Raw genomic sequence first — 24,607 nt, 5'->3', positions numbered from 1 at the left:
GTCGTTCTTTTAAATAACTAAAACCGGAATTTAAATAAAAATCAGAAAACTAATTGAATAACAGTAAACAAAAACAAGTCAATCAAGGTTTTCTTAGTAGTTTTAGTAATTATAACAACCTGTTTAATTACATTTTTATACAAAGCAACAAACACCTCCTTAATGAAAGTTCATATGATTTTAAAATAGTATAAATAATAGACACCATGCCAGTCAAAAGATGTTTAATGTTTTTAAAGAAGTCTCTTCTGCTCACCAAGCCTGCATTTATTTCATCCAAAGTACAGCAATACTGAAATACTTTTACTATTTAAAATAATTTCTATTTGAATATATTTTAAAATGTCATTTATTCCTGTGATTTCAAAGCTGATTTTTAGCATCATTACCCCATTATTGCTCATCACATGATTTGTAATAATTCTAATATTATGATTTACTGCTCAAAAAAACATTTATTATTATTATTATTATGTTGAAAACAGCTGAGTAGAATTTTTTCAGGTTTCTTTGATGAATAGAAATCTTTTGAATGTCTTAATCATCACCTTTGATCAATTTAAAGCATCCTTGCTAAATAAAAGTATTAATTTCTATCATTTCTTTCCCCCCCCCCAAAAAAAATAAATAAATAAATAAAATAAATAAATTATACTGACTCTAAGCTTTTAAATGGTATAGTGCATAACGCTACAAAATCTTTTTTATTTCAGATAAATGCTGATCTTTGGATCCTTCTGTTCGTCACAAAATCCTGAAAAAAAAAAAAAAATTCTTGAACAGCAGATCAGCATCATAAAATGATTTCTGAAGGATCATGTGACTACTAAAGACTGGAGTAATGATGCTGAAAATGTAGCTTTGATCACAGGAATAAATTACATTTTAAAATATGTCCAAATAAAAAGCAGTTATTTTAAATAGTAAAAATATTTCACAATATTACTGCTTTTGCTGTACTTTGGATCAAATAAATGCAGGCTTGGTGAGCAGAAGAGACTAAAAAACATTTTAAAAATCTTACTGTTCGAAAACTTTTGACTGGTAGTGTATATACAAATACAAATTAAGATGCTGAGAGAAGAATCTATTTAAACTACGCTTAAACTAAGAGAAGAAAACATTAATCAGCTTGCATGCGTAACAATTTTAATTGTAGATCAGTGACGCCTCGTATTAAACCACGCCACCTCGTGGCGAAATCTGTGAATTGCAGCTCCTGCTGCGTACAAGTAGCTCGCGGAGCAGTCCGCGCGAATCATTCTGTCAATTGAAGACTCACTCGAGACACATTTAGTGCACGGGATTGGAGCGAGAGAAGAGAGCCAGCAAGCCGGCCAATACACTTTAAATAAAGCAAAGGATGGCTTTCAGGACGCCTGCTGTTCAACTGCACCTTAAAACGTGCTTTCTTCTGCTTTTAGGGGGTCTAATGGAAGCTGCCCAAGAGCAAGGAAGCATGTACATGTGGATTGATGCCAATCAAGCAAGAATATTAATTGGTAATAGTGTTTAGCGTGGTTACTGTACCGGCACGTTAATGTTATTAGAGCCCAAGTGCAAACCAAGCCAGTGTATAACAGCTCAGTTTTTCTATGAGAGACGTGTGAATGCTTAATGTTTTATCCAACAGGTTTTGAGGAGGATATTTTAATAGTGTCCGAAGGCAAAATGGCCCCATTCACACACGACTTCAGGAAAGCACAACAACGAATGCCAGCAATACCTGTCAATATCCACCACGTGAACTTCACCTGGCAAGCCACAGATCAGGTACTGTAAAACTTTTTTATTCTTTTTAGGGACAAATTACAGATTTTAAGCTTCAGATGCCGTCTTATGCAATTAAAAATTCTAAACATCCTTAAAACAACTTTATTTAAGCTACTGGATATGCAGAGTTGTTGAATTAAGTTTGTTTTTTCCCTTATGTGTACGTGTTTTCAAGTTTTCATTCATTTTTATGATTAACATGTTGGTGTAAATGGTGTATTTTATAATTATACAGTAGCCAGTATCTGAAATACATGGGAAAATGTGAAATATCCTGTTAATTATATGCATTTCTTATATTTATTATTATTGTTATATTTCTTAGTTTACATGTAAAATATCTAAACAAGATCATACATTAATTTAACATTAAAAAATTAATTGTGGATCACAAAACCAGTCATAAGGATCAATTTCTTTAAATTAAGATTTATACATCATCTGAAAACTTTTTGAAACAAACAACTATTTGAAAATCTGAAATCTAAGTGCAAACAAAATTAAGAAAATCACCTTTAAAGTTGCCCAAGCAATGCATATTACTAATCAAAAATTAAGTTTTGATATATTTATGGTAGGAAAGTTACAAAATATGTTCATGGAACATGATTTTTACTTAATATCCTAATGATTTTTGGCATAAAAGAAAAATTGATCATTTTGACCCATTCAGTGTATTTTTGGCTATTGCTACAAATATACCTGTGCTGCTTAAGACTGGTTTTGTGGTCCAGGGTCACAATTTCAATTTCATATGGATCCAATAATATTTATGATAATTGATAATTGTTAAAAAAAAAAAAAAATCAAAGATTCTCAGTTGAATTGATCATGTTTTAAAGTACTTTTACTGAAAACAAGTTCTAAATAAATAAAATATTTTTGCATTTTAATGTTGTAAACCGAATCTGTGTCGCATATTGGCCTAATTTCAAAGGAAAAATGTCATTTCAGTTCTTGTGGTATTTTGCATGTTGGTGTTTTAAAGTGGCACGCGGATCAAAGCGCGGCCCCGCCACGTGAGCGCGCCTCCACATGCATGTGCCAAACATCTGGGTCGTCATCAGTGCACTGCGAGCACGCGTGCCAGAGCCCGCGCTTTATTAAACAACGAAACCTCCATTTGGAATCACTTTGTGTTGTGTTGTTACTGCTTGTTGATCTTCTTTGTAATTCATTATGGGTTTGGCAGAAACAGTGGCAAATGATTTTTACCCTACAGAGCTTTTCCCCAAGGTTTCATAATATCATGTTGTTTTTTTTCTTACAGAAGGACCCAAATAGCCAGTATCTGGTATTCATTACAAATTACATGACTAAAATCAGAAAGGAAATCTTTTAGATCTCAGAGAGGAAATCTTTTAAAACTTCTTGGTTCTCAGGATTCCTTGTAAAAACATTAAGGCAGAAAAATATAGCCATGTATATTTCAATTTGTGACCCTGGACCACAAAACCAGTCATAAGGGTCATTTTTAAAAAAAAAAAATTGAGAATAAATAAGCTTTCCATTGATGTATGGTTTGGCTGAGATGCAACTATTTGAAAATCTGGAATCTGAGGGTGCAAAAAAATCGAAATATTGAGAAAATCACCTTTAAGTTGTCCAAATGAAGTTGTTAGCAATGCATATTCAATGCACTAATCAAAAATTAAGTTTTGATATATTTACGGTAGGAAATATGGAATATGATCTTTACTTAATATCCTAATGATTTTTGGCATAAAAGAAAAATCGACTATTTTAACCCATACAGTTCATTTTTGGCTATTGCTACAAATATACCCATGCAACTTACGACTGGTTTTGTGGTCACACTTATACTGTGTATGAACAGTTTTATGCATTATATAACGAAATAATAAAAATAAAATAATAATAGTGATAAAAACAATTAGGCCAACATACAAAAAAGCTTTTATATTGTAATTGTACATTTATTTGTATTAAGCTGACAGCTTTTGATTGACTTTGATGTCACTTTTTGGAAAAATATTTTTCCAAAGCAGCTTTACGAACCCAAGTTAGCAAATAAATATGACAACAGCAAGAAGAAAAGTGCTATTTTTGAATGCATATCCATTGCAACTTTTACAACTTTTAAAATAATAATAATCTTTCAGATCTCAGAGAGGAAATCTTTTAAAACTTCTTGCTTCTCATGATTCCTTCTAAAAACACTAATGCAGAAAAATATATCAATGTATATTTTAATTTCCGACCCTGGACCACAAAACCAGGGTCTTTTTTTTTTTTTTTTTGAGACGTATGCATCATATGACAAATATTTGAAAATCTGAGGGTGCAAAAAAATCTAAATACTTGGAAAATCTCCTTCAAAGTTGTCCAAATGAAGTTCTTAGCAATGCATATTACTAATCAAAAATTAAGTTTTGATATATTTATGGTAGGAAATGTACAAAATATCTTCATGGAGCATGATCTTTACTTAATATCCTAATGATTTTTTGCATAAAAGAAAAATCAATAATTTTGAGCCAAACAATGTATTGTTGGCTATTGGTACAAATATACCCGTGCTATTTAAGACTGGTTTTGTGGTCCAGGGTCACAAATGTGACAACAGCAAGGAGAAAACTACTTTTTTTGAATGCATATACATTTTAAAATCAATGTAAACATATTTTGTAATACCATGAATAATCAAACTCACTTAACGCTTATGCAACAATTTTCCATTAAAAAAAAATCTCATTATTTAAACTAGATCTGAGATGCTCTTAGGTGCACCACGGCTTCATTCACAACTTTTGGGTGGATTGTACAGGAATCTCTTTTCACGAATGATCTATCTTTGCACACCGGGATCATAATCCGTGAATGGCATGTTGACTTGACGAAAGAGCAGCAAGAGGGAGAAATTAAAATAGCAAGGGGAGGGATAGGGAGGAAAAAGAGAAGGGCCCACTCTGTCCTGGCCCCAGTTAGCTTCAAAGACGGCCGCTGAAGCTTTAGAACAAAGGTCTCCGGCATAAAAGGCTGGCGGCGAGAGTTATCTGTGTTGGTTATTACCATTCAGCTGTAGGATTAGCTAAGCTCTCCACACAGCTTGTGTACTTTTGCCTTCATCAAACGCTGGCCAGCTTTTACACTCCGAAATCTAGAGAGCAGAAAAAAGAAAGGGGAGAAAAAAGAGCCGTCTCCTTCGCTTTCATCTCCTTTTGGGACAGTTTGTGTTTGGCCTCGCCATCACGGCTGTCCTCACAAGTGTGTAACTCTCAAAAGGTTGAGGTCATTAGTTAGAGAGCGAAGCTGCGCTTCTTTCGGAGGAAATTGATTGCTTTGCAAACTTAAGGATACCCGGAAACCCTCTTTTTTACTCTTTACAGATGTATATGTGCTCCTGTCACGAACCACATGCAACCTTTTTTGTGCCATTGTCCCAAACGCCCCTCTTTATGCAAATTTATACACTACTTCTTTGAAGTTTAAAACAAAGTTAACCTCTGTTTATCTTTTTTCTTTTATTTAGGCAGAGTACTTTTATGAGTTTCAGACTCTGCGCTCATTGGATAAAGACATTATGGATGACCCTACCGTCAACGTTCCTCTTTTAGGATCAGTGCCACACAAAGCCTCTGGTACGCTTTTGTTCTTGTCTTTTATTTATTTGTTTTTCTATTACTGTGGTTTTAGTTTTCCCTCTTAAAGGGAAAGCTCACCCAAAAATGAAACGTCTGTCATTTACCTTCTACTTTTTCCACACCTGTACAAGATTCTTTTTTCTATTTAACACGAAAGAAGATCTTCTGAAGAATGTTCGTAACAAAAAGTTGACGGCAGCCATTGACTTCCATAGTATTTTTTTCCATACTATGTAAGTCAATGGCTACCATCAACCAACATTCTTTAAAATATCTTCCTTTGTGTTCAACACACTAAAGAAACTCAAACAGGTTTGGAACAACTTGAGGGTGAGAAAATGATGACAGAATTTTCATTTTTGGGTGAACTGTCCCTTTTAAAAACTGATGATGAATACTGTAATCTAAGTCACATTTTAAAAGATGATTATTATATCCCGTGTGACCTGTGGAACATAAATGCTTAAGGTTAAGTAATCAGAAGGGCTTTTGTGTACTCAGTGGTCCAGGTGGGCTTCCCATGCAGAGGTGACCAGGATGGGGTGGCAGCATTTGAGGTGACCATCCTAGTGATGGATGCTGGAGGAAACATCATCCTGAGGACGCCACACAACGCTATCTTCTTTAAAACGTGCCAGAGAGGTGAGTTTTTCAAACATGGTAGTCTAACCTTAGATGCTGATGCACAAAATGATTGTGTGGTTTAAAAGAGAATCAGTATTATATACAGAATCATGTATCAGACATCCCAGGTGAAAATAAGTGCACTTTCGTAAGGTACTTAAAGTGCTCTATTTTCACACACTAATTTTAACTTAAGATACTGAAAATGATTCTTCAGTACTTTTTAAGAACATCAAAGTGTACTCAAATGTGCTGCAGTTGAGGTCAAAAGTTTACATACACCTTGTGGAATCTGCAAAATGTTAATTATCAGCGTTTTTTTGTGTATTTTAATCCTTTCCAACAATAACTTTATGATTTTGAGATCTATCTTTTCACACTGAGAACAACTGAGGGACTCATATGCAACTATTACAGTAGGTTCAAACTCTCACTAATGCTCCAGAAGGAAACACGATGCATTAAGAGCTGGGGGGTGAAAACTTTTGGAATTTGAAGATCAGTGTCAATTTAACTTATTTTTAACTCTAGGAAACATGTAAGCATCTTCTGTAGCTTCTGAAGGGCAGTACTAAATGAAAATAAATAGGAAAAATGAACACATCTTCATTCTGTTCAAAAGTTTTCACCCCCGTCTCTTAATGCATCGTTTTTCCTTCTGGAGCATCAGTGAGCATTTGAACCTTTTGTAATAGTTGCGTGTAAGTCCCTAAATTGTCCTCAGTGTAAAAAGATAGATCTCAAAATCATACAGTCATTGCTGGAAAGGGATTAGACAGCTAACATTTTGCAGATTCTGCAGGTGTATGTAAACTTTTGACCTTAACTGTATTTTGGGAAACCATGAATATAAACTAAAATGTGCTTTTAACATACTGTGTATTTAAAAAAATGTATTTAGTTACCACTTGTAGTACACTTGAACCCCTCTTTCATACACTAGTGGGTTCAAGTGTACTACAAGTGGTAACTAAATACATTTTTTAAATACAGAGATAGAATGTTAAAAGAACATTTTGTATTTTTTTTTTATCGCTCAGAAAGTTATCAAGCACATTCAACTCACATTATCTCAGTTTTTCTTCTATAATAAAATATAAATAGACACAAATGGGATGTTTGACATATAAGTATAGATATGTAAGTTAAATGTAGTTTATCTTATCTTGCATTATTGAGATCTGAATCATTACTTTTTAATGTTTGGGGTCAGTAAGTTTTTTTTTCCTTAAAGAAAATTAATATTTTATGCAGCACAACATAAGCCAAAAGTGACAGTAAAGACATAATGTTACAAATGATTTCTATTTTGTATGTATATATATATATATATATATATATACACTTTCTGTTCTTCAAAGAATAATGAAAAATGCAGTTTCCACAAAAATATTAAGTAGCACAACCATTTTCAACATTGATGATAATAATAATAAGAATAATAAGAAATGTTTCTTGAGAAATCAGCATGTTAAAACGATAAAGGATCATGTGACACCTAAAACTAAAGGTATGACTGTTGAAAATTCAGCTTTGCCATCACATTAATAAATTATGTGTTAAAAAATAGTAAAATAACAAAAAATGTATTAATATTTCACAGTATTGCTGTTTTACTGTATTTTTGAGATTTGTTTTCAAAAACATTTAAAAATCTTGCTGACCACAAACTCATGAAACTGATGTCTTTTCCTCAAGAGAAAGACTGGAAGACTTTACTAAATCTTTATTTGCTTTAGAAGAAACAATTAAGATATTAAAGAGATCTTATGCGTGATTTTTCTTTCTCATACTCTTAAAAATAAAGGTTCTAAAAGGGTGATTTTGCAGTGATGCCACAGAAGAACGTAGAAGATTTTTGGTTCCCCAAAGAACCTTTCAGTGAACAGTTCTTAAAAGAACCATTTTGAAGAACTTTAAAAAAATCTAAAGAACCTTTTTCCACTATAAAGAAACTTTTCTGCATTTGAAAGGTTCCATGGATGTTCAAGGTTCTTTATGGAATCATCAATGCCAATAAAGAACCTTTATTTTTAAGAGTGTAGGAACCACGAATGAGAATGTTTTGTCTCGTCTCGCTTTAGTTTAAGAGTAGTTGGTAAGAGAGAGAGAAGGAGAGATCATGGTACGGGTGACTCTCAACCTCATCCACAAAGCCATCGCTGGCTCATGAGGTCATGTGAATCCTGCCAGCTGCAGCCCTTTAGAATGAGCGTGTTATGTTTTTCTCTGATCCCCCCCTCCCTTCTCTCACACACACTAACCTCACGGTGTTGCATTCCCCTACACACCCTTCTCCACCCCTCTCCATTCGGCGTGTAGACTTCACAGATCAAATGGTCCATCTGTCTGAAGCCACCCCGCAGGGAGGAAGCAAAGTGTTTCCTAGTGACAGCTGAGGGTGCCTTAATGACTAGTACTCACAACTTGTTTTTTTAAAGTCTGGCTGCTTGAATTTCACCCACAGGACAAAATGACGTTGACGTAGTTAATATAGCTTAACACGTTCCAGTTTATCCTCTTTCTGAGGATCATTTTTAAGAACATCCAGCAACAGTTTCATGGAAAAACTGCATTGGGATTTAACCAATAATTCACATTATGACATTATTTACACTTATTGGCATCGTTGGTTCCATGAAGAACCTTGAACATCCATGGAATCTTTTAAATGCAGAAAAGGTCTTTATAGTGGAAAAAGGTTTTTTAGATCTTTAAAATGTTCTTGAAAATGGTTCTTTTAAGAACTGTTCACTGAAAAGTTCTTTGGGGAACCAAAAATGGTTCATCTATGGCATCACTGCAGAAAGCCTTTATTTTTAAGAGTGTACACACCTTTATGTCATTTCAAACTTGACAAAAACACAAAAGGAAATGTTTAACATATAATGAGAACGAATGGGGACTAAGAGCAATAAAAGTGGTCCATATGACTTTCCAGCCCTACTTTCCGAGCATTTTTGAAGCTTTATATGAAGAACAGACCCAAATTGTGACGTTTTCACTGAAAAGGGCAGCTTGGACATTCTGCTGAACCTCTCATTTTGTTTTTCACAGAGAAAACAAAGTCATATAGGTTTTAAAACACATGAGGGTGAGTAAATGATGACAGAATGTCAAGTACACTAAACTATACGTCTTTAAAGAAACATATCTGCAACAGTATGCAGGGCCACATTGCATTTGACAAAGTGGTGACATTGTGGTTTCACCTCAAAGCCTTTTTTTCTTCTTATGTGCTGGTGTCAGTTCTTTTGAAGGAAGTACTGTTACTGAATTCACTGGTTTTCAAACTTTTCTCTGCATTTGATGTCCTTGAAGTGGCGTAGGAAGGGAGTAAGTTATGAAGCGTTTGGTTAAGATGAAAAAAAAGGAAAGGAAATGTTCTCACCATTAATGTCTCCTCTTTCTGAAGCAAAGTGCCCTGGTGGCTGCCGCAATGGAGGATATTGCAATGAACGGCAGGTCTGCGAATGTCAGGATGGGTTTTACGGCATTCACTGTGAGAAAGGTAACCATATTTAGAAGACACATAAAGACAAAATTACTAATGTACAAAGTTAAACATCCAAACATGAAAATTACCCCTTGATGTACTCACCCTCAATCCATCCTAGGTGTATATGACTTTCTTTTTTCAGACTAATGCAATCAGAGTTATATAAAAAAAATGTCCTGGCTCTTTCAAGCTTTATAATGGCAGTGAATGGGTGTTGAAATTTTGAAGTCCAATAAAGTGCATCCATCCATCATAAAAAGCACTCTACACAACTCTGGAAGGCTAATAAAGGCTTCTGACGTGAATCGATGCATTTGTGTAAGAAAAGCACCCATATTTAAAAATGTAATAATTTTAATCTCTAGCTTTTGTGAAGAAAGAAGTGTACTTCCAGAACAAAAATTTATAGATAATTTACTCACGGCCTTGTCATCCAAGATGTTCATGTCTTTCTTCAGTCGATATGAAATTATGTTTTTTTAATAAAAAATTATTATAGTGGACTTCTATGGTGCCCGCGAGTTTGAACGTCCAAAATGCAGTTTAAATGCAGCTTCAAAGGGCTCTAAACGATCCCAGCCGAGGAAGAAGGATCTTATTTAGCTAAATGATTGATCATTTTCTGAAAAAAATTACAATTTAAATATATTTTAACCTCAAATGCTTGTCTTGTCTAGCTCTGCGTGAACACTGTGTAATCCATGTCAATTTTCTCCTCCAACTTCAAAATCGTCCTACATCGCCGTTTTACCTTTTTTTGCAAAGGGCGTTTGTTCTTCTTTGCACGTTCACTTTGTAAACACTGAGTTGGTACTTCTGCAGCAATATAGGACGATTTTGAAGTTGGAGGAGAAAATGAGATGGGAGTTTTTCAACATACCCTAACTGTCTTGAACCGGAATACACAGAGTTCACGCTGAGCTAGACAAGATGAGCATCTGAGGTTAAAACGTATATAAATTGTCAATATGTTTAGAAAACAGCCAATCATTTCACTAGATAAGACCCTTTCTCGTCTGGGATCGTTTAGAGCCCTTTGAAACATTTAAACGACATTTTGGAAGTTCAAACCCGCAGGCACCATAGAAGTCTACTATATGGAGAGAAATCCTGAAATGTTTTCCCCAAAAAACATCATTTTTTATCGACTGGAGAAAGAAAGACATGAACTTGGATGACAAGGGCGTGAGAATATTATCTATAAATTTTGATATGAGCCAAGAGGAGACTGATTTTCCTTTGCTGTAAACAAAACATGGTTCTTGCGAGACTAGCGTATTCTCACTGGAGCTTGGGGTACACGTACATCCTATGTCATACGCTGGAACGCCACTCTCTCATAAACGTGTGTACAACAGTTAGCGGAAGCTAGAGATTACGGTTTCTAAAGATCCTAATAAAGATATTTTTCTCACACAAACGCATCATTTTGCTTCAGAAGGCTTTTAATAACCCCATGGAGCTGCGTGGAGCACTTTTCATGATGGATGGATGCTCCGACTCCGATTTTATTTGTCTGAAAGAAGAAAGTCATATACACCCAGGATGGCTTGAGGGTGAGTTAATCGTGGGGTAATTTTCATTTTTGGATGAACAACTAAATTAAATATAATATTTATATCATTTAAATATTTGAGTTTTATCAATAGTATGAGAATGTAGAACATTGTCATAAAGTCTCCAAATAGGTTCATAAAAAATAAGCGAAGTGTATTCTACAAAACTCTTTTCTCAGAAAGACGAGCCTCCTTTGGAAACAAGCGAGTGCATATAGTTTATTATGATGATGATTATACTCAACCTCAGGGCATCACTTCCCAAAATGCCTTGTGCAAATTACAAAGCGTGGTTAAGCCGGCTACGTTCTACTTTAGATGAAAGAATGGAGCGCGCATGTATTCTAGAAGGTTTCTTATATATGAATTACCCAGCAGGTTGGGAGGCACAAACATGTGTTTTTCATCTATTTACAACTTTAAAGAGTGGTTTACCAAAAAAGGCTTCCATTAGACGCTGAAAATGTTTTCAATATCCTCATTGTAGCTGTGTTTGTACCTAAACCGCTTCCACAAAACACCTTTCATCCAATACAGCTCTTGGCTGATTTGTTTTCGCCTGCGTCGCTGCCAAAACCACAAAGATTTGTGCTTCGCGTATCAAGAAAACCTGCAGCCCAAATTATCCTTCCATTCTTCAACAACAATAGCTGTGAGAAGTTGAATAAGTGTAGTTTTAACTTAAAACTAGCACTTAACTATAATATATTTTGCCCTGGAAAGATTCATTTTTATTTTGCATTAAGACAGTTTAAATCATGTGGGATGAGCTGCTACAAATTAAGTATATTATGGCATAACTAACATTTTTTCCTCTCTTTTTGTTTTTAGCCCTGTGTTCCCCAAGATGTCTGAACGGTGGTCTGTGTATGAGTCCTGGTGTGTGTATATGTCCTCCGGGCTACTTTGGACCCAGCTGTGAGAGAGGTTAGTTGTATCAAATTTACCTGTATCAAATGTGCTGTTATTGTGGAAACTTGAACTTGACTAAAACATGCTGTAGAAAATACATATAATACACAAAAGTACACATGAGGGCTTTAAATACATATTAATAAAAGGTTTAATATGACTGATTAACCAGGAAATGGTCTGGAAATTCTTTTTTTACAGCTGTTCCTAAATGATGTAGACCAAAAGGTCAAAGCCATGAAATGTTACGTAAATAAATAAAGCACAAATTGTTTGTGCGTCATTTCTCTTTGTAGTTTGTGACGTGTTCATTGACTTGGCGTTGTTTTTTCTACAATAACAGCTAACTGCAGCACCACCTGTTTGAATGGAGGGACGTGTTTCCATCCTGGCAAATGCATCTGTGCCGTCGGCTTTGAAGGGAGTCGCTGTGAGCTCAGTGAGTTTGGCTATATGCATCTTCATTAACTGTGAAAGGAACAAACTGTAGTCAGACAACAATAACAGAATAAATGAAAAGTGATATAAAGTGAATCAAACCAATTTGCAATGAAAAAAAAATTAAATGGGTTTTTAGGGGAAGAAAAGTTGTTGAACTGCAGCTACTATGAAATAATGTCTTTATGAAATAATGTTCAAAAGTATTTATTTTATTTTATTTTACTTTGGAAGGAAGTTGAGAAGAACTTAATTTTTAAATGAAAATCTATTGTTATATTATAAATGTCTTTACTGTCACTTTTAATCACTTTAATGCATTCTTGCTGAATAAAACCATTAATTTCTTAGATAAAATAAAATAGAAGAATATTTTGTGATCACATTAATGCATTCTTGTTGAAAACCATTATTTTCTTAAATAAAATAAAATAGTATATATATATTTTTTATTTTCTTTTTTCTTTCTTTCTTTCTTTCTTTTATTTTTTGCTGAATAAAACCATTAATTTCTTAAATATAATACAAATAAAATATATTTTTGATTACTTTAATGCATTCTTACTGAATAAAACCATTAATTTACTAAATAAAATAATTTTTGATCACTTTAATGCTGAATAAAACCATTAATTTTTTACAAAAATTAAATAGTATATATTTTTTCTTTTTTTTCTTTTCTTTTTTACTTTATTGTGTTTATATATTGTATTGTTTTGTATTGTATTTATTTTATTTAAAATAAAATAAAATTTTTGCTGAATAAAACCACTAATTTCTTAAATAAAACAAAATATATTTTATCACCTTAATGCTTTCTTGATGAATAAAACCATTAATTTCTTAAATAAAACAAAATAAAATAAACACATTTTTTAATCACTTTAATGCATGCTTGCTGAATTAAACCATTAATCTCAAATAAAATAAAATAGCATATAATTTTTTTATTTTTATTTTAATATTAAAAAGGAAGTTGAGAAGAACTTATTTTTTTACATGAAAATGTATTGTTATATTATAAATGTCTTTATTGTCACTTTTGGTCGCTTTAATACATTCTTGCTGAAAAAAAAACATTTATGTCTAAAATAAAATAAAATAAAATAAAATAAAGTAACCAGTAATTTCTTAAATAAAATAAAATATATTTTGGATCACTTTAATGCATTCTTTCTGAATAAAACCATTAATTTCTTAAATAAAATAAAATAAACACATTTTTTAATCACTTTAATGCATGCTTGCTGAATTAAACCATTCAATTCTCAAATAAAATTAAATAAAATAGTATATATATATATAGATATAGATATATAGATATAGATATATAGATATATACAGATATATATATTTTTTATTTTATTTTAATACTAAAAAGGAAGTTGAGAAGAACTTATTTTTTAAATGAAAATTTATTGTTATTTATACTATTGTCTTTACTGGTCACTTTAATGCATTCTTGCTGAATAAAACCATTAATTGGTTAAATAAAATAAAATAGTATTTATTTATTTAATTTTTTATTATTTTATTTTTATTTCATCGATTTTTTAAATCTTATTTTATTTTATTTAAGACATTTTTTTCAGGTTTAAGGTTTTATTCAGCAAGAATACATTAAAGTGATCAAAAGTGACAGTAAAGACATTTATATTATAACAACAGATCTTATTAAGCTGTTTTTAACATTTAAGACCATAGGAAATGCATTTCTGAGCACCAAATCAGCATATCAGAATGGTTTCTGAAGGATCATATGACACTGAAGACTGGAGTAATGATCCTGAAAATTCAGCTTTGCATCATAGAAATAAATTGCATAATAAAATGCAAACAACAGCTTTTATTTCACTCATAACTCAAAAACTACCATTAAAAAACCTATTAGAAATTCCTGAACCTATGACTCAAAAATGCCAACTTCACTAAACAGCTCTATTAACTTCTAACGTAGAATATTAACTGGCTGTTACACTATTATCATCATCTTTCAAAGGGAAAGCCGCGTTGTTGTTCTTTGGCAGTAATAGGCTCACTTCCACAAATTGCCCTCAGAGCAGTTCTCCAAGTAAACTTCCTAAGTGAAGTGTGTTCTCACATTAGTGTTAAATGGGCCGGCACCTACATGGGCAAACACAGGATGTAATGCAGTTGTGTTGTCACCCTAATCGCTAATAACAACCTCATGAGCTCACATGCACTCAAGCAGTGTGGCGTTTTATCTTTGGCCATGCACTGAAAGTGTTTTACTTTCTTACTAAAATTAAGTTCACGTTTTGAGATAAATGCCATTTAGGACATTGAGGTTTCCTTTGAGGGTGATAACAATTATATATACATACTTTCTTCGCTTCAAAGGTCTGTAGTCTGTTTCGTTGATGTTTAAACAACTCCTCTTTGACCCCGAATTTCATCCTTTCCTGTTCAAAGGCAGGAAGTGTTGCAGTATTCAGAGGCGTTTGGTCTAAAAGGGAGGGAAGAGAAAATATTGAAGTAACATCTCTGTAACATTTTAATAGCATTAGGCCAGTTGTTGCCGTCTGATCCGCTACAGTATTGTGTTCCCTGTCAAAACGGGCTGTGACATAAACGCCCGGAGTCCCGTTGAGGTCATGTTATGTAAAGACGTCCCCCGTCTTTGTCTGGTTTCATGGGTATGGATTTCACTGATTTGTCAAGGAACAAAGAAGCCGCTGAAATTTAGTTGATCTTAATCAAATATGCAGGTGTAAGAGGATCCCAGAGTGTTTGGAAAGGGTCTGTCCACCTGTGTGCCCCTGCTTTTGTTTTTATAAGCATTGAATTTCCTTTTTTTGTGTTTAATTTAGTTTACTATGCTTTTCTGTACATCATCTGCCCATGTGTGTTTTTACACTACAAAAAAATAAATAAATAAATTCATTCAAACTTAATATTTCAATAAATAAATTAGATTTATTAATAAAATAAAGTTGAAACTGTGTAAAACCCCAGTGGAATAAATAAATAACATTCGTGTGCACTGCAAAATGTACATTGTATATTTTCTATATATAGATTTATGTAAATATAGCATGATACGTAATATTTAATATTTTGTCAGTAAAAATATTGAAACAACCCGAAAGCAAGATCAGTTACTGTAGCTTGACAAGCAAATTTGCATTAAAAAAATAATAAAATAAAACAAGCTTGATTCTGAAAACCACAATAAATAAATTTTGTGTGAATAAAAATGTAAATTTAAATGTAATGTTTTACATAAATATAATTTTATTAAATTAGCACAATAAATACATAAATAAACATTTGCGTGCACTGCAAAATGTGCATTGTATATTTTCTATAAATGTAATTATATAAATATAACATGCAATATAATATTACAAATATTTAATATTTTTGTCTGTCTTCAGTAAAGCAAGATCATACTGTAGCATGAGAAGCAAAATTGCATTAAAAATTGCATAAAAATAATAAAAATAAAATGAGCTTGATTTTGAAAACCCCAATAAATGTAATTTTTTTTGTGCTTAAAAATACAAATGATTATTTTACATAAATAAATATATAATTTTATTCAATTTTATATATAATTAAGTCAAAGTTGATACTGTATAAAACCCTAATGAAATAAATAAATATATACATTTGGTGTGCACTGCAAAATGTACATTGTACATTTTCTATATATGTATTTATATATAATGTATATAATTTTATTATATTTTAAAAATAATAAAAATAATAATAAAAAATAATGTTAAGTTTATATATAAATAAACTTAAGTGCACTGCAAAATGTACATTGTATATTTTCTATAAATATATTTATATAAATATAACATGCAGTATATAATATTATTACATAATGTTTAATATTTTTGTCTTATAATCAGTAAAAAATATCTAACCATCCCTAAAGCAAGAACAGTTACTGTAGCTTGATAAGCAAAATTAATAGAAATTGCATAAAAAATAAAAAAATAAGCTTGATTCTGAGATCTAATAAAAAATATTTTTTTATGCTTAAAAATATAAATTCAAATTTATATAAGATATTTGCATCATTTTGATATAATAAATTATATAGTTTTATTATATTTTAAAAATAATAAAATAAATTTGACTTTCAAGTGCACTGCAAAATGTACATTGTACATCTTCTATAAATACATTTAGATAAATATTAATACAATATTAATACATACTGTTTAATATTTTTGCCTTATATTCAGTTATGAATGCAAAATTGCATTAAAAATGGCATAAAAATAATAAAATTAAATTCTGAAAAAACATAAATAAATAAATAAATAAATAATTTAGCTTGTGTGCTTAACAATTTAAATTTTTTTTAATATTTTACACACATACATATAATTTTATTTGATTTTAAAAATAATGAAATAAAGTTGATATAAAACCCCAACGGAAAGAAGGAAGGAAGCAATAAATAAATAAATGAATTAATTAATGAATGAACAGATAGATGCATGTGTTATGCATTTTACATTTGTCGTCCGCAGGTAAATGTCGACAGCCGTGCAGAAATGGAGGCAAATGCACGGGGAGGAACAAATGCAAGTGCAGCAAAGGCTACCATGGCGATTTGTGCTCCAAAGGTAAGATTATCTCAGCCTGGCAGAAGAACTGTGGACATGTTTGATCAAAAGCACATGTTCCACCGCAGCATCGCTCCATGCGCACAATAAACACACTGAAAAATGAACCGTCGGTGCTTGATTGCACCTTTAAATTTCCACTCGCGCAGGCTTGCTGAGCAGCACAGGATATGTTTCTAAGACTAAACACTGCGTCTCTGTGTATGGCTGAATGTGTATGTGTATATGTGTGTGCAGCTGTCTGCGAGCCCAGCTGTGGAGCACACGGGACCTGTGTGGAGCCCAACAGGTGCCAGTGCAGGGACGGCTGGCATGGACGTCACTGCAATAAGAGTAAGACAACATCCTTTTTCCCAAGGCCAAGATACTAACTGCCACCTGGAAACGGATTAGAGCAAGAAATCTGCTCTAATGCCACGGTATTACCATGGATATTGAGACATATTACCATAATAGTACCAGGACAAATGATATTCACGGTACTAGCTTGGAGTGCTATGCGATTGAAAACAAATTGAAGTAATGGAAAACAGCTTTGTTAAAATAAAATGAAATAAAATAAAATAAAAAGATTACGTGGAAAGACTGGGAAAATATTAGAATGATTTCTGGGGAAAACTACATGAAAACAGCTTTGTTAAAATAAAATAAAATAAAATAAAATAAAATAAAATAAAATAAAATAAAATAAAATAAAATACAATAAAAAGATTACGTGGAAAGACTGAGAAAATATTAGAATGCTTTCTGGGAAAAAGTAAATAAAAACAGCTTTGTAAAAAAAATTATAAATTAAATTAAAAAAGATTACGTGGAAAGACTGGGAAAATATTAGAACAATATCTAGGGAAAACTAAATGAAAACAGCTTAAAATAAAATAAAATAAAATAAAATAAAAAAAGGTTACGTGAAAAGACTGGGAAAATTTTAGAATGATTTTTGGGAAAAACTAAATGAAAACAGCTTTGTAAAATAAACCAAAACAAAACCAAAGCAAAACAAAACAAACAAAAAACACAATATAAAATAAACCAAAATAAAACAAACTAAACTAAACTAAACTAAACTAAACTAAACTAAACTAAAATAAAATAAAATAAAGATTACATGGAAACACTGGGAAAATATTAGAATGATTTCTATTTTATTTTAAAAAAAAATGAAAATTCTGGGCCGAAACCAAAAATTATGGATGCACTTGGCCAAAAATTAAACCAAAATGCCTTTTAATAATTATTTATTTTAATATTAAATAGTTTTGTAAGACTTGACAAATCAACTCAATATTTTTAATGATACTAAATTTAAAAAAATAATAAAAATTCCTAAAATAAATCCTAGAGCCGAATACTGAGCGGAGCATCACTCTGTGGAGCGCGCCATGTATTTTCAGCAGGTTTTCTCCTCTGGCTAAAAACCGAAAATCCCATTTCCATTTTCAGCAGCCAATTTTCTTGCACACATCTAACTGCTCTCTTCCTCCAGGATTTCGTGGAGGAGTCTCCAGCAGCCAGCGGGTCTCTGGTTCCAAACTTAAGTCACAGCCCGTGACGGCAAAGGACACGAAGGAAGTGCCTGAATCCAGTCAGCCCTCTGAAACCAACTATGTGGTTTAAAACCTCCAAATTTTAGGCCAACGGCCCCACCGTTTCAACATCGCCTTCTCCGGAACAAAGCTTTTATCCTCCTCTTCCGATCCTCATCGGGACACTCCCAAGCTGGACTGCTGCTTTCTCAGAGCGAGACTTGTTTTTGTAGTACAGTCACAGTGTCTTATTTTACCACACTAGCGCCTTTGATATAATATCTCCCACAGTCACCCTTCAATGAGCTTCTGTCCTGCGTCAACCGAGAGGGGAGTGAGTCACATGCTTGTGGTGAGCGGCTGTGATGTTTGCGCGGTTTAGCTTCAGATGTGGCGCCGAATCACTGGGAGAAGTGTACGTTACGATCCCAGAAACTTCCGGGTGCGGATCCGGCTTTTCTTGGGATTGCTGTGTTTGGCTTGTTGCTTGTGGTTCGTCTGATTTAGTAAACATATTGTTGTTGTTATCGTCACTAACATTCTTTTTCATGCAAATCACATTTATGTAGTAGCTTCTTGTATATGTATCCTATTCATGTTATGTAAAATTGAAATATATAGATATATATATATTTAGATATGGGTAGACAGTCTTTAAGCTTATGCTTAAAGTTTTAATACGTATGTATAACACATGCACGTAAGCTGCTTGTGATGTCATAATGCCAAAAATGTCTTAATTTTTCATGTGACTTCAGTACACAATTAAAACATGTTTTCATGGAGCCTGTGAAGATGAAGTGTTCATTTTTGGTCAGTTCTGTCGTGTTTTTCTAATCCTGTTTCTTCTGTGGAACACAAAGTACCTCAGACTAAGTCTGTCAAGCTCAAAAAAGTCACATAAAAGCTTAAAAATGGTCCATTTGACTCATCTGTTTTAGCTCTCCTTGACGTGTTCATAAGAACAAATTCATTCATTTGAATTGGCTCCAGTTTGGATGGATTTGGTTGTTCTGTTCAACTCACTCAATGGCTGTTGAGTTAACATTTCATTGAAGGTGATTATCAGTGCGTAACATCTTAAATTTTGGCCTGTTCCTCACCCAAAACCATCTAATTGCTGTAGAAGAGATGAAATATTGCACATACGTCATATGGAGAACTTTTATGATAACGTAATGATGTTTTTAAAATGTTTTTGAAGCTTGAAAATAGAATGGCATGAGGTAAATAATCACAAATTTCACTTTTTTTTCCCTTAAAAGCTTCAAAATATGAAAGCAAACTCCAGACAGTCACTACTTACTAGAAAAAAGAGAGTAAGTTTTATATATTTTCGTTTTTTTCCCGTGATGGCAAAGCTAAATTACTCCAGTCTTCAGTGTCAGATTGAGTTTGAGTCAGAAATTATTTTAATATGCTGATTTGGTGCTCAAGTGCTTATACGGTTGAGGTGAAAAGTTTACATACACCTTGCAGAATCTGCAAAATGTTAATTATTTTACCAAAATAAGAGGGATCAAATAAAATGCATGCTATTTTTATAGTACTGACCTGAATAAGTTTACATACACTTGATTCTTAATACTGTGCTGTTACCTGAATGATCCACAGCTGTGTTTTTTGTTTAGTGATAGTTGTTCATGAGTTCCTTGTTTGTCGAGAACAGTTAAACTTCCTGCTGTTCTTTAGAAAAATCCTTTAGGTCCCATAAACCTTTTGGTTTTTCAGCATTTTTGTGTATTTGAACTCTTTCCAACAATGACTGTATGATTTTGAGATCCATCTTTTCACTCTGAGGACAACTGAGGGACTCATATGCAACTATTACAGAAGCTTCAAACACTCACACAATGCATTAAGATCCAGAGGTGAAAATTTAAGATCAGGGTAAATTTAACTTATTTTGTCTTCTGGGAAACATGTGAGTATCTTCTGTAGCTCCTGATGGGCAGTACTAAATGAAAAACAACAACAACAACAAAAAAGAAAAATGTACACTTTATTCTGTTCAAAAGTTTTCACCCCCCAGCTCTTAATGCATTGTTTGTCCTTCTAAAGCATCAGTGAGCATTTGAACCTTCTGTAATAGTTGCTTATGAGTCCCTCAGTTGTCTTCAGTGTAAAAAGATGGATCTCAAAATCATGCAGTCATTGTTGGAAAGGGTTCAAATACACAAAAATGCTGCAAAGACCAAAGAATTTGTGTGACCTGAATGATTTTTCTGAAGAGTTTAACTGTTCAAGACAAACAAGGGACTCATGAACAACTATCACTAAACAAAAAAAACAAAACAAAATACACACACACACACAAAAACAGCTGTGAATCATTCAGGTAACAACACAGTATTAAAAAAATAAAAATAAAAGTATGCATTTTGTATGATCACTTTTATTTTGGTAAAATAATGAACATTTTGCAGATTCTGCAAGGTGTATGTAAACTTTTGACCTCAACTATATGTAATATGCTTATATGTAGCTCAATATTTTATTTTGTTTAGATAACTTTCTATTATTGTATTTTATGGTTAATTTTTGATACATTTGGTCTATTTAATGTGTCTTTGCTGATTAAAAGTGTTAAAAGCACCAAACGCATTCATCGTGGAACTTTGGTAAACGTGCGTCCAAGACTGACACGGGACAGAAGAAACTGTTGAATAAAGTTGCTGTTTTAGTCTTCTTTGCACACAAAAATTACTGTTTTAGCTTCATAAAATAAAGGTTGAACCACTGATGTCAAATGGACTATTTTAACGATGTCCTTACTACTTTTCTCGGCCTTGGAACGTGTCAGTTGCATTGCTGTCTATGCACGGTCAGAAATCTCTCAGATTTGTGCTCAGAAGATGAAGGAAGGTCGTACGAGTTTGGAACAACATGAGGGTGAGTAATTAATAACAGAATTTTCATTTTTGGCTGAACTGTCCCTTAAAAAAATCTTACTGACATCACACCTTTGAACAGTAGTGCATAACTTAATGTTTCTTCCAATTAGTTAACAGTTATTGCATCATTTGTTCCACAGGTTTTCTGAGGCTATAAGGAAGGATTGTAAACATAAAGTGGGCCACGTTTTACGGGCAAGTCTTGCGGCTTCTGTACAACTGCGGGGCGACTACACTGTGGTGGGTCTCGCTCCGTGTGCGCTGGCAGGCGAATAAGTTGCTTGTTGCTCTCCTGAGCAAAATGAGTGATGCTCTCTAAAAAAATTCCAGGCATTCTCATATTTGAGTTGATAGAACGGGTGCAGATGTTTACCATCTCCACCATCATAAGACGAATTGTCAGATGTTGGTTTGGTAAAAGTCGCGTCACGCGACTGGAATGTCGATGTCGACTTACCAAAAACATAAAGCCTTGTGCAACAGCCACCTGGAAACGCATTCATCCTCTCAAAAAGCAATCTTTGGTTTTCAAGGTTAAAAAGGTTCAGAGAAATGGAGGATTCTGAGGCTTGTCTATAAATTCAAGAAGAATGATAGCAATGTGCATGCAGTCGTACACACATATGCAGGCTAGGAGGATCATTTACACATCACGCCAATTAACCTCTACAGGGGGCGCCGATCGATCAGCCGTGCTTCCCGCCGCGGACCAGAGGAAGCTGGTGTGGTGGCCAGAGAGGACAGGTGAAAATAAACAGCTGGTCGGGTGATTATTTGTACTGTTCCACATCACATAGCAGCTCGGCCCACCATGATTGCCCTCCGGTGCCCATGGGAGCCACGTGAATTTGCCCTGTCAGGTCACCTTTCATGGAGGAAATACAACAATAACAAAAACACTATTTGGAATGCCAAAAATGTAGCAGGCAAATGAAATGGCGGTAACCACAGAAACGGAGTCATTTCGTGCCCGTGAATTTTCCAGACATCTGGCAACTTGCGTTAAGCAGGTGCAGTCTGGGTACGAACAGGTATGTTCCATTTATATCTGCCTTTGGGCGATAGAGCGGGCACATCAGAAAGATTCGGTCTGTTGAGAATCAATTGAAATGTTCTCTCCATTACAGCCTTCATAATGGGCCTTCTGAGAATCATAACACTGGAAGATTCACCTTCTGATCACGTAGGAAGGAATGAAGGGCGAGAAAGAATATATGTGAGCCAGAAATATGCTAGATGTAAGTTCAGAAGCTCAACTGACAGGCACAATGTTAGTTGCCACAAAAATTAAAGGGATGATTCTGTCATTAACTACTCACCCTCATGTCGTTCCAAGCCTGTAAGACCTTCGTTCATCTTCAGAACACAAATTAGGATATTTTTGATGAAATCCAAGGCCCAAAAGGTAGTAAGGACATCGTTAAAATAGTCCATGTGACATCAGTGGCTCAACCGTAATGTTATGAAGACATCGTGAAGGCCCTGGCAGGAGAAGCAGAAAAAGTCAGTATTATGAGGTAGTATGAATCTGTTTGTGCCAGTCAGGAAAATTCCCCTGTGGTGTGGAGGAGAAAGACAGAACCAACAAAAGCAACGAGCGCATTATGCCCACTGTGGCGAAAGGTTCTCGTCATTGTCCCGGCCAAAGAGAAGCAATGAAAGCAGGACATCAAAGGGCGAGCAGGAGAATGGGTTGTCTGAGCCAAGAGCTTTAGATCTGCTCTGCTCCCCATACATAATCACCCCGCCGGAAAATACAGTAGGCTTACAGGTAGAGATGGAGAACACTGCAGCGCGGTTACCGGGGATGGGCGCTGACTCTCAATGCAAGTGTCATTGTTACAGATGTCCTATCGCAGAGATTTCAAGCTAAACAAATATACTGAAGCCTAACAATGTCCTGTCAAGCACGTGTGTGGTTTTTTAGACAAGGTGACATTTAAGGGGTAGGAATGGCTTTATTATGAACCCGGGCTTCCTGGAATCAAACATTTAAACTTTAAAGTGAAGAGTAAACTATGATTTAAGTCCAAAAACAAATATCTGTCAGGGTTTCTGGGCTTTTGGACAATCAATTTCCATGAACTTTCAAGGTTTTCAAACTTATTTTATTTTACGTAATTTATGTGCAAATGTACACACTGCTAAACACATGTTTTTTTCCCTTGTACATAAATCAAAGATTATTGGGAGTGCATTTTACAATAAGTTAAGTAAATCAACTATATATATATATATATATATATATATATATATATATATATATATATATATGTATGTGTGTGTGACCATGGACCACAAAACTAGTCGTAAGTAGCACAGATATATTTGTAGCAATTGCCAACAGTATGTTGTGTATTGGAAAAAAATTATAATTTTTCTTTTATGTTAAAAATAAATAGGATTTTATGGATTTTATTTTATCATGTTTCATGAAGATATTTTGTAAATTTCCTATCGTAAATATATCAAAACGTAATTTTTTTAGTAATATGCATTGCTCAGAACTTCATTTTCTCAATTTATATATATATATATATATATTTTTTTTTTTTTTTTTTTGTGGTCCAGGGTCAAATATATATATATATGTATATATATATATATATATTCTGTGTCTTTCCTGGGTCTTAATTTCTGTGTGAAAATAGTTTCTTTTTTATCCATTGTATCCAAATATACTGTTCACTGTAAAGATTATTAGGAGTGCATTTAACAATGCATGACAAACACACTATTTTATTCTTTGTACTTTGATGTGAATAAAAAATTATATAAAAAAATAAATAAATCAATGTTTCTATTTTAGTCTTTCTAATTACTTGTGAAATATCTAATAAACTGAGATCAGTAAGATTTTTATTGTTTTTAAAAAAGTCTCTTATGCTCATCAGAGTTCCATTTATTTGATCAAAAACACAGAAATAAGTAATATTGTGAAATATTATTGCAATTTAAAATAACAGTTTTGTATTTTAATGTACTTTAAAATATAATTTATTTCTGTGATGCAAAGCTGAATTTTCATCAGTCATTACTCCAGTCTTCAGTGTCACATGATCCTTCAGAAATTATTCTAATATGCTGATTTATTATCAATATTGGACACAGATGTGCTGCTTAATATTTTTATGGAACCTGTGATCCTTTTTCTAGGATTCTTTGATGAATAA

At 33.3% G+C, this 24,607-nt stretch overlaps 1 protein-coding gene across 1 annotated transcript; it reads left to right on the top strand.

Annotated features, from left to right (window-relative positions):
- Positions 1-1,277: 1,277 nt before the first annotated feature.
- Positions 1,278-19,306, top strand: wif1 (wnt inhibitory factor 1). The gene is made up of 10 exons (XM_051107897.1): positions 1,278-1,502; positions 1,634-1,773; positions 5,267-5,375; positions 5,880-6,020; positions 9,418-9,513; positions 11,889-11,984; positions 12,313-12,408; positions 16,919-17,014; positions 17,252-17,347; positions 18,501-19,306. Exons 1-10 carry the CDS (start codon positions 1,364-1,366, stop codon positions 18,629-18,631), a joined length of 1,140 nt encoding a protein of 379 aa, XP_050963854.1. The 5' UTR covers positions 1,278-1,363; the 3' UTR covers positions 18,632-19,306.
- Positions 19,307-24,607: the final 5,301 nt, after the last annotated feature.

Source organism: Labeo rohita, chromosome 4, assembly GCF_022985175.1.
Source record: "Labeo rohita strain BAU-BD-2019 chromosome 4, IGBB_LRoh.1.0, whole genome shotgun sequence".
Lineage (NCBI taxonomy): Eukaryota > Metazoa > Chordata > Actinopteri > Cypriniformes > Cyprinidae > Labeo > Labeo rohita.
The sequence above is the reverse complement of the archived record's forward strand: the minus strand, read 5'-3'. Positions and strand labels throughout refer to the sequence as shown.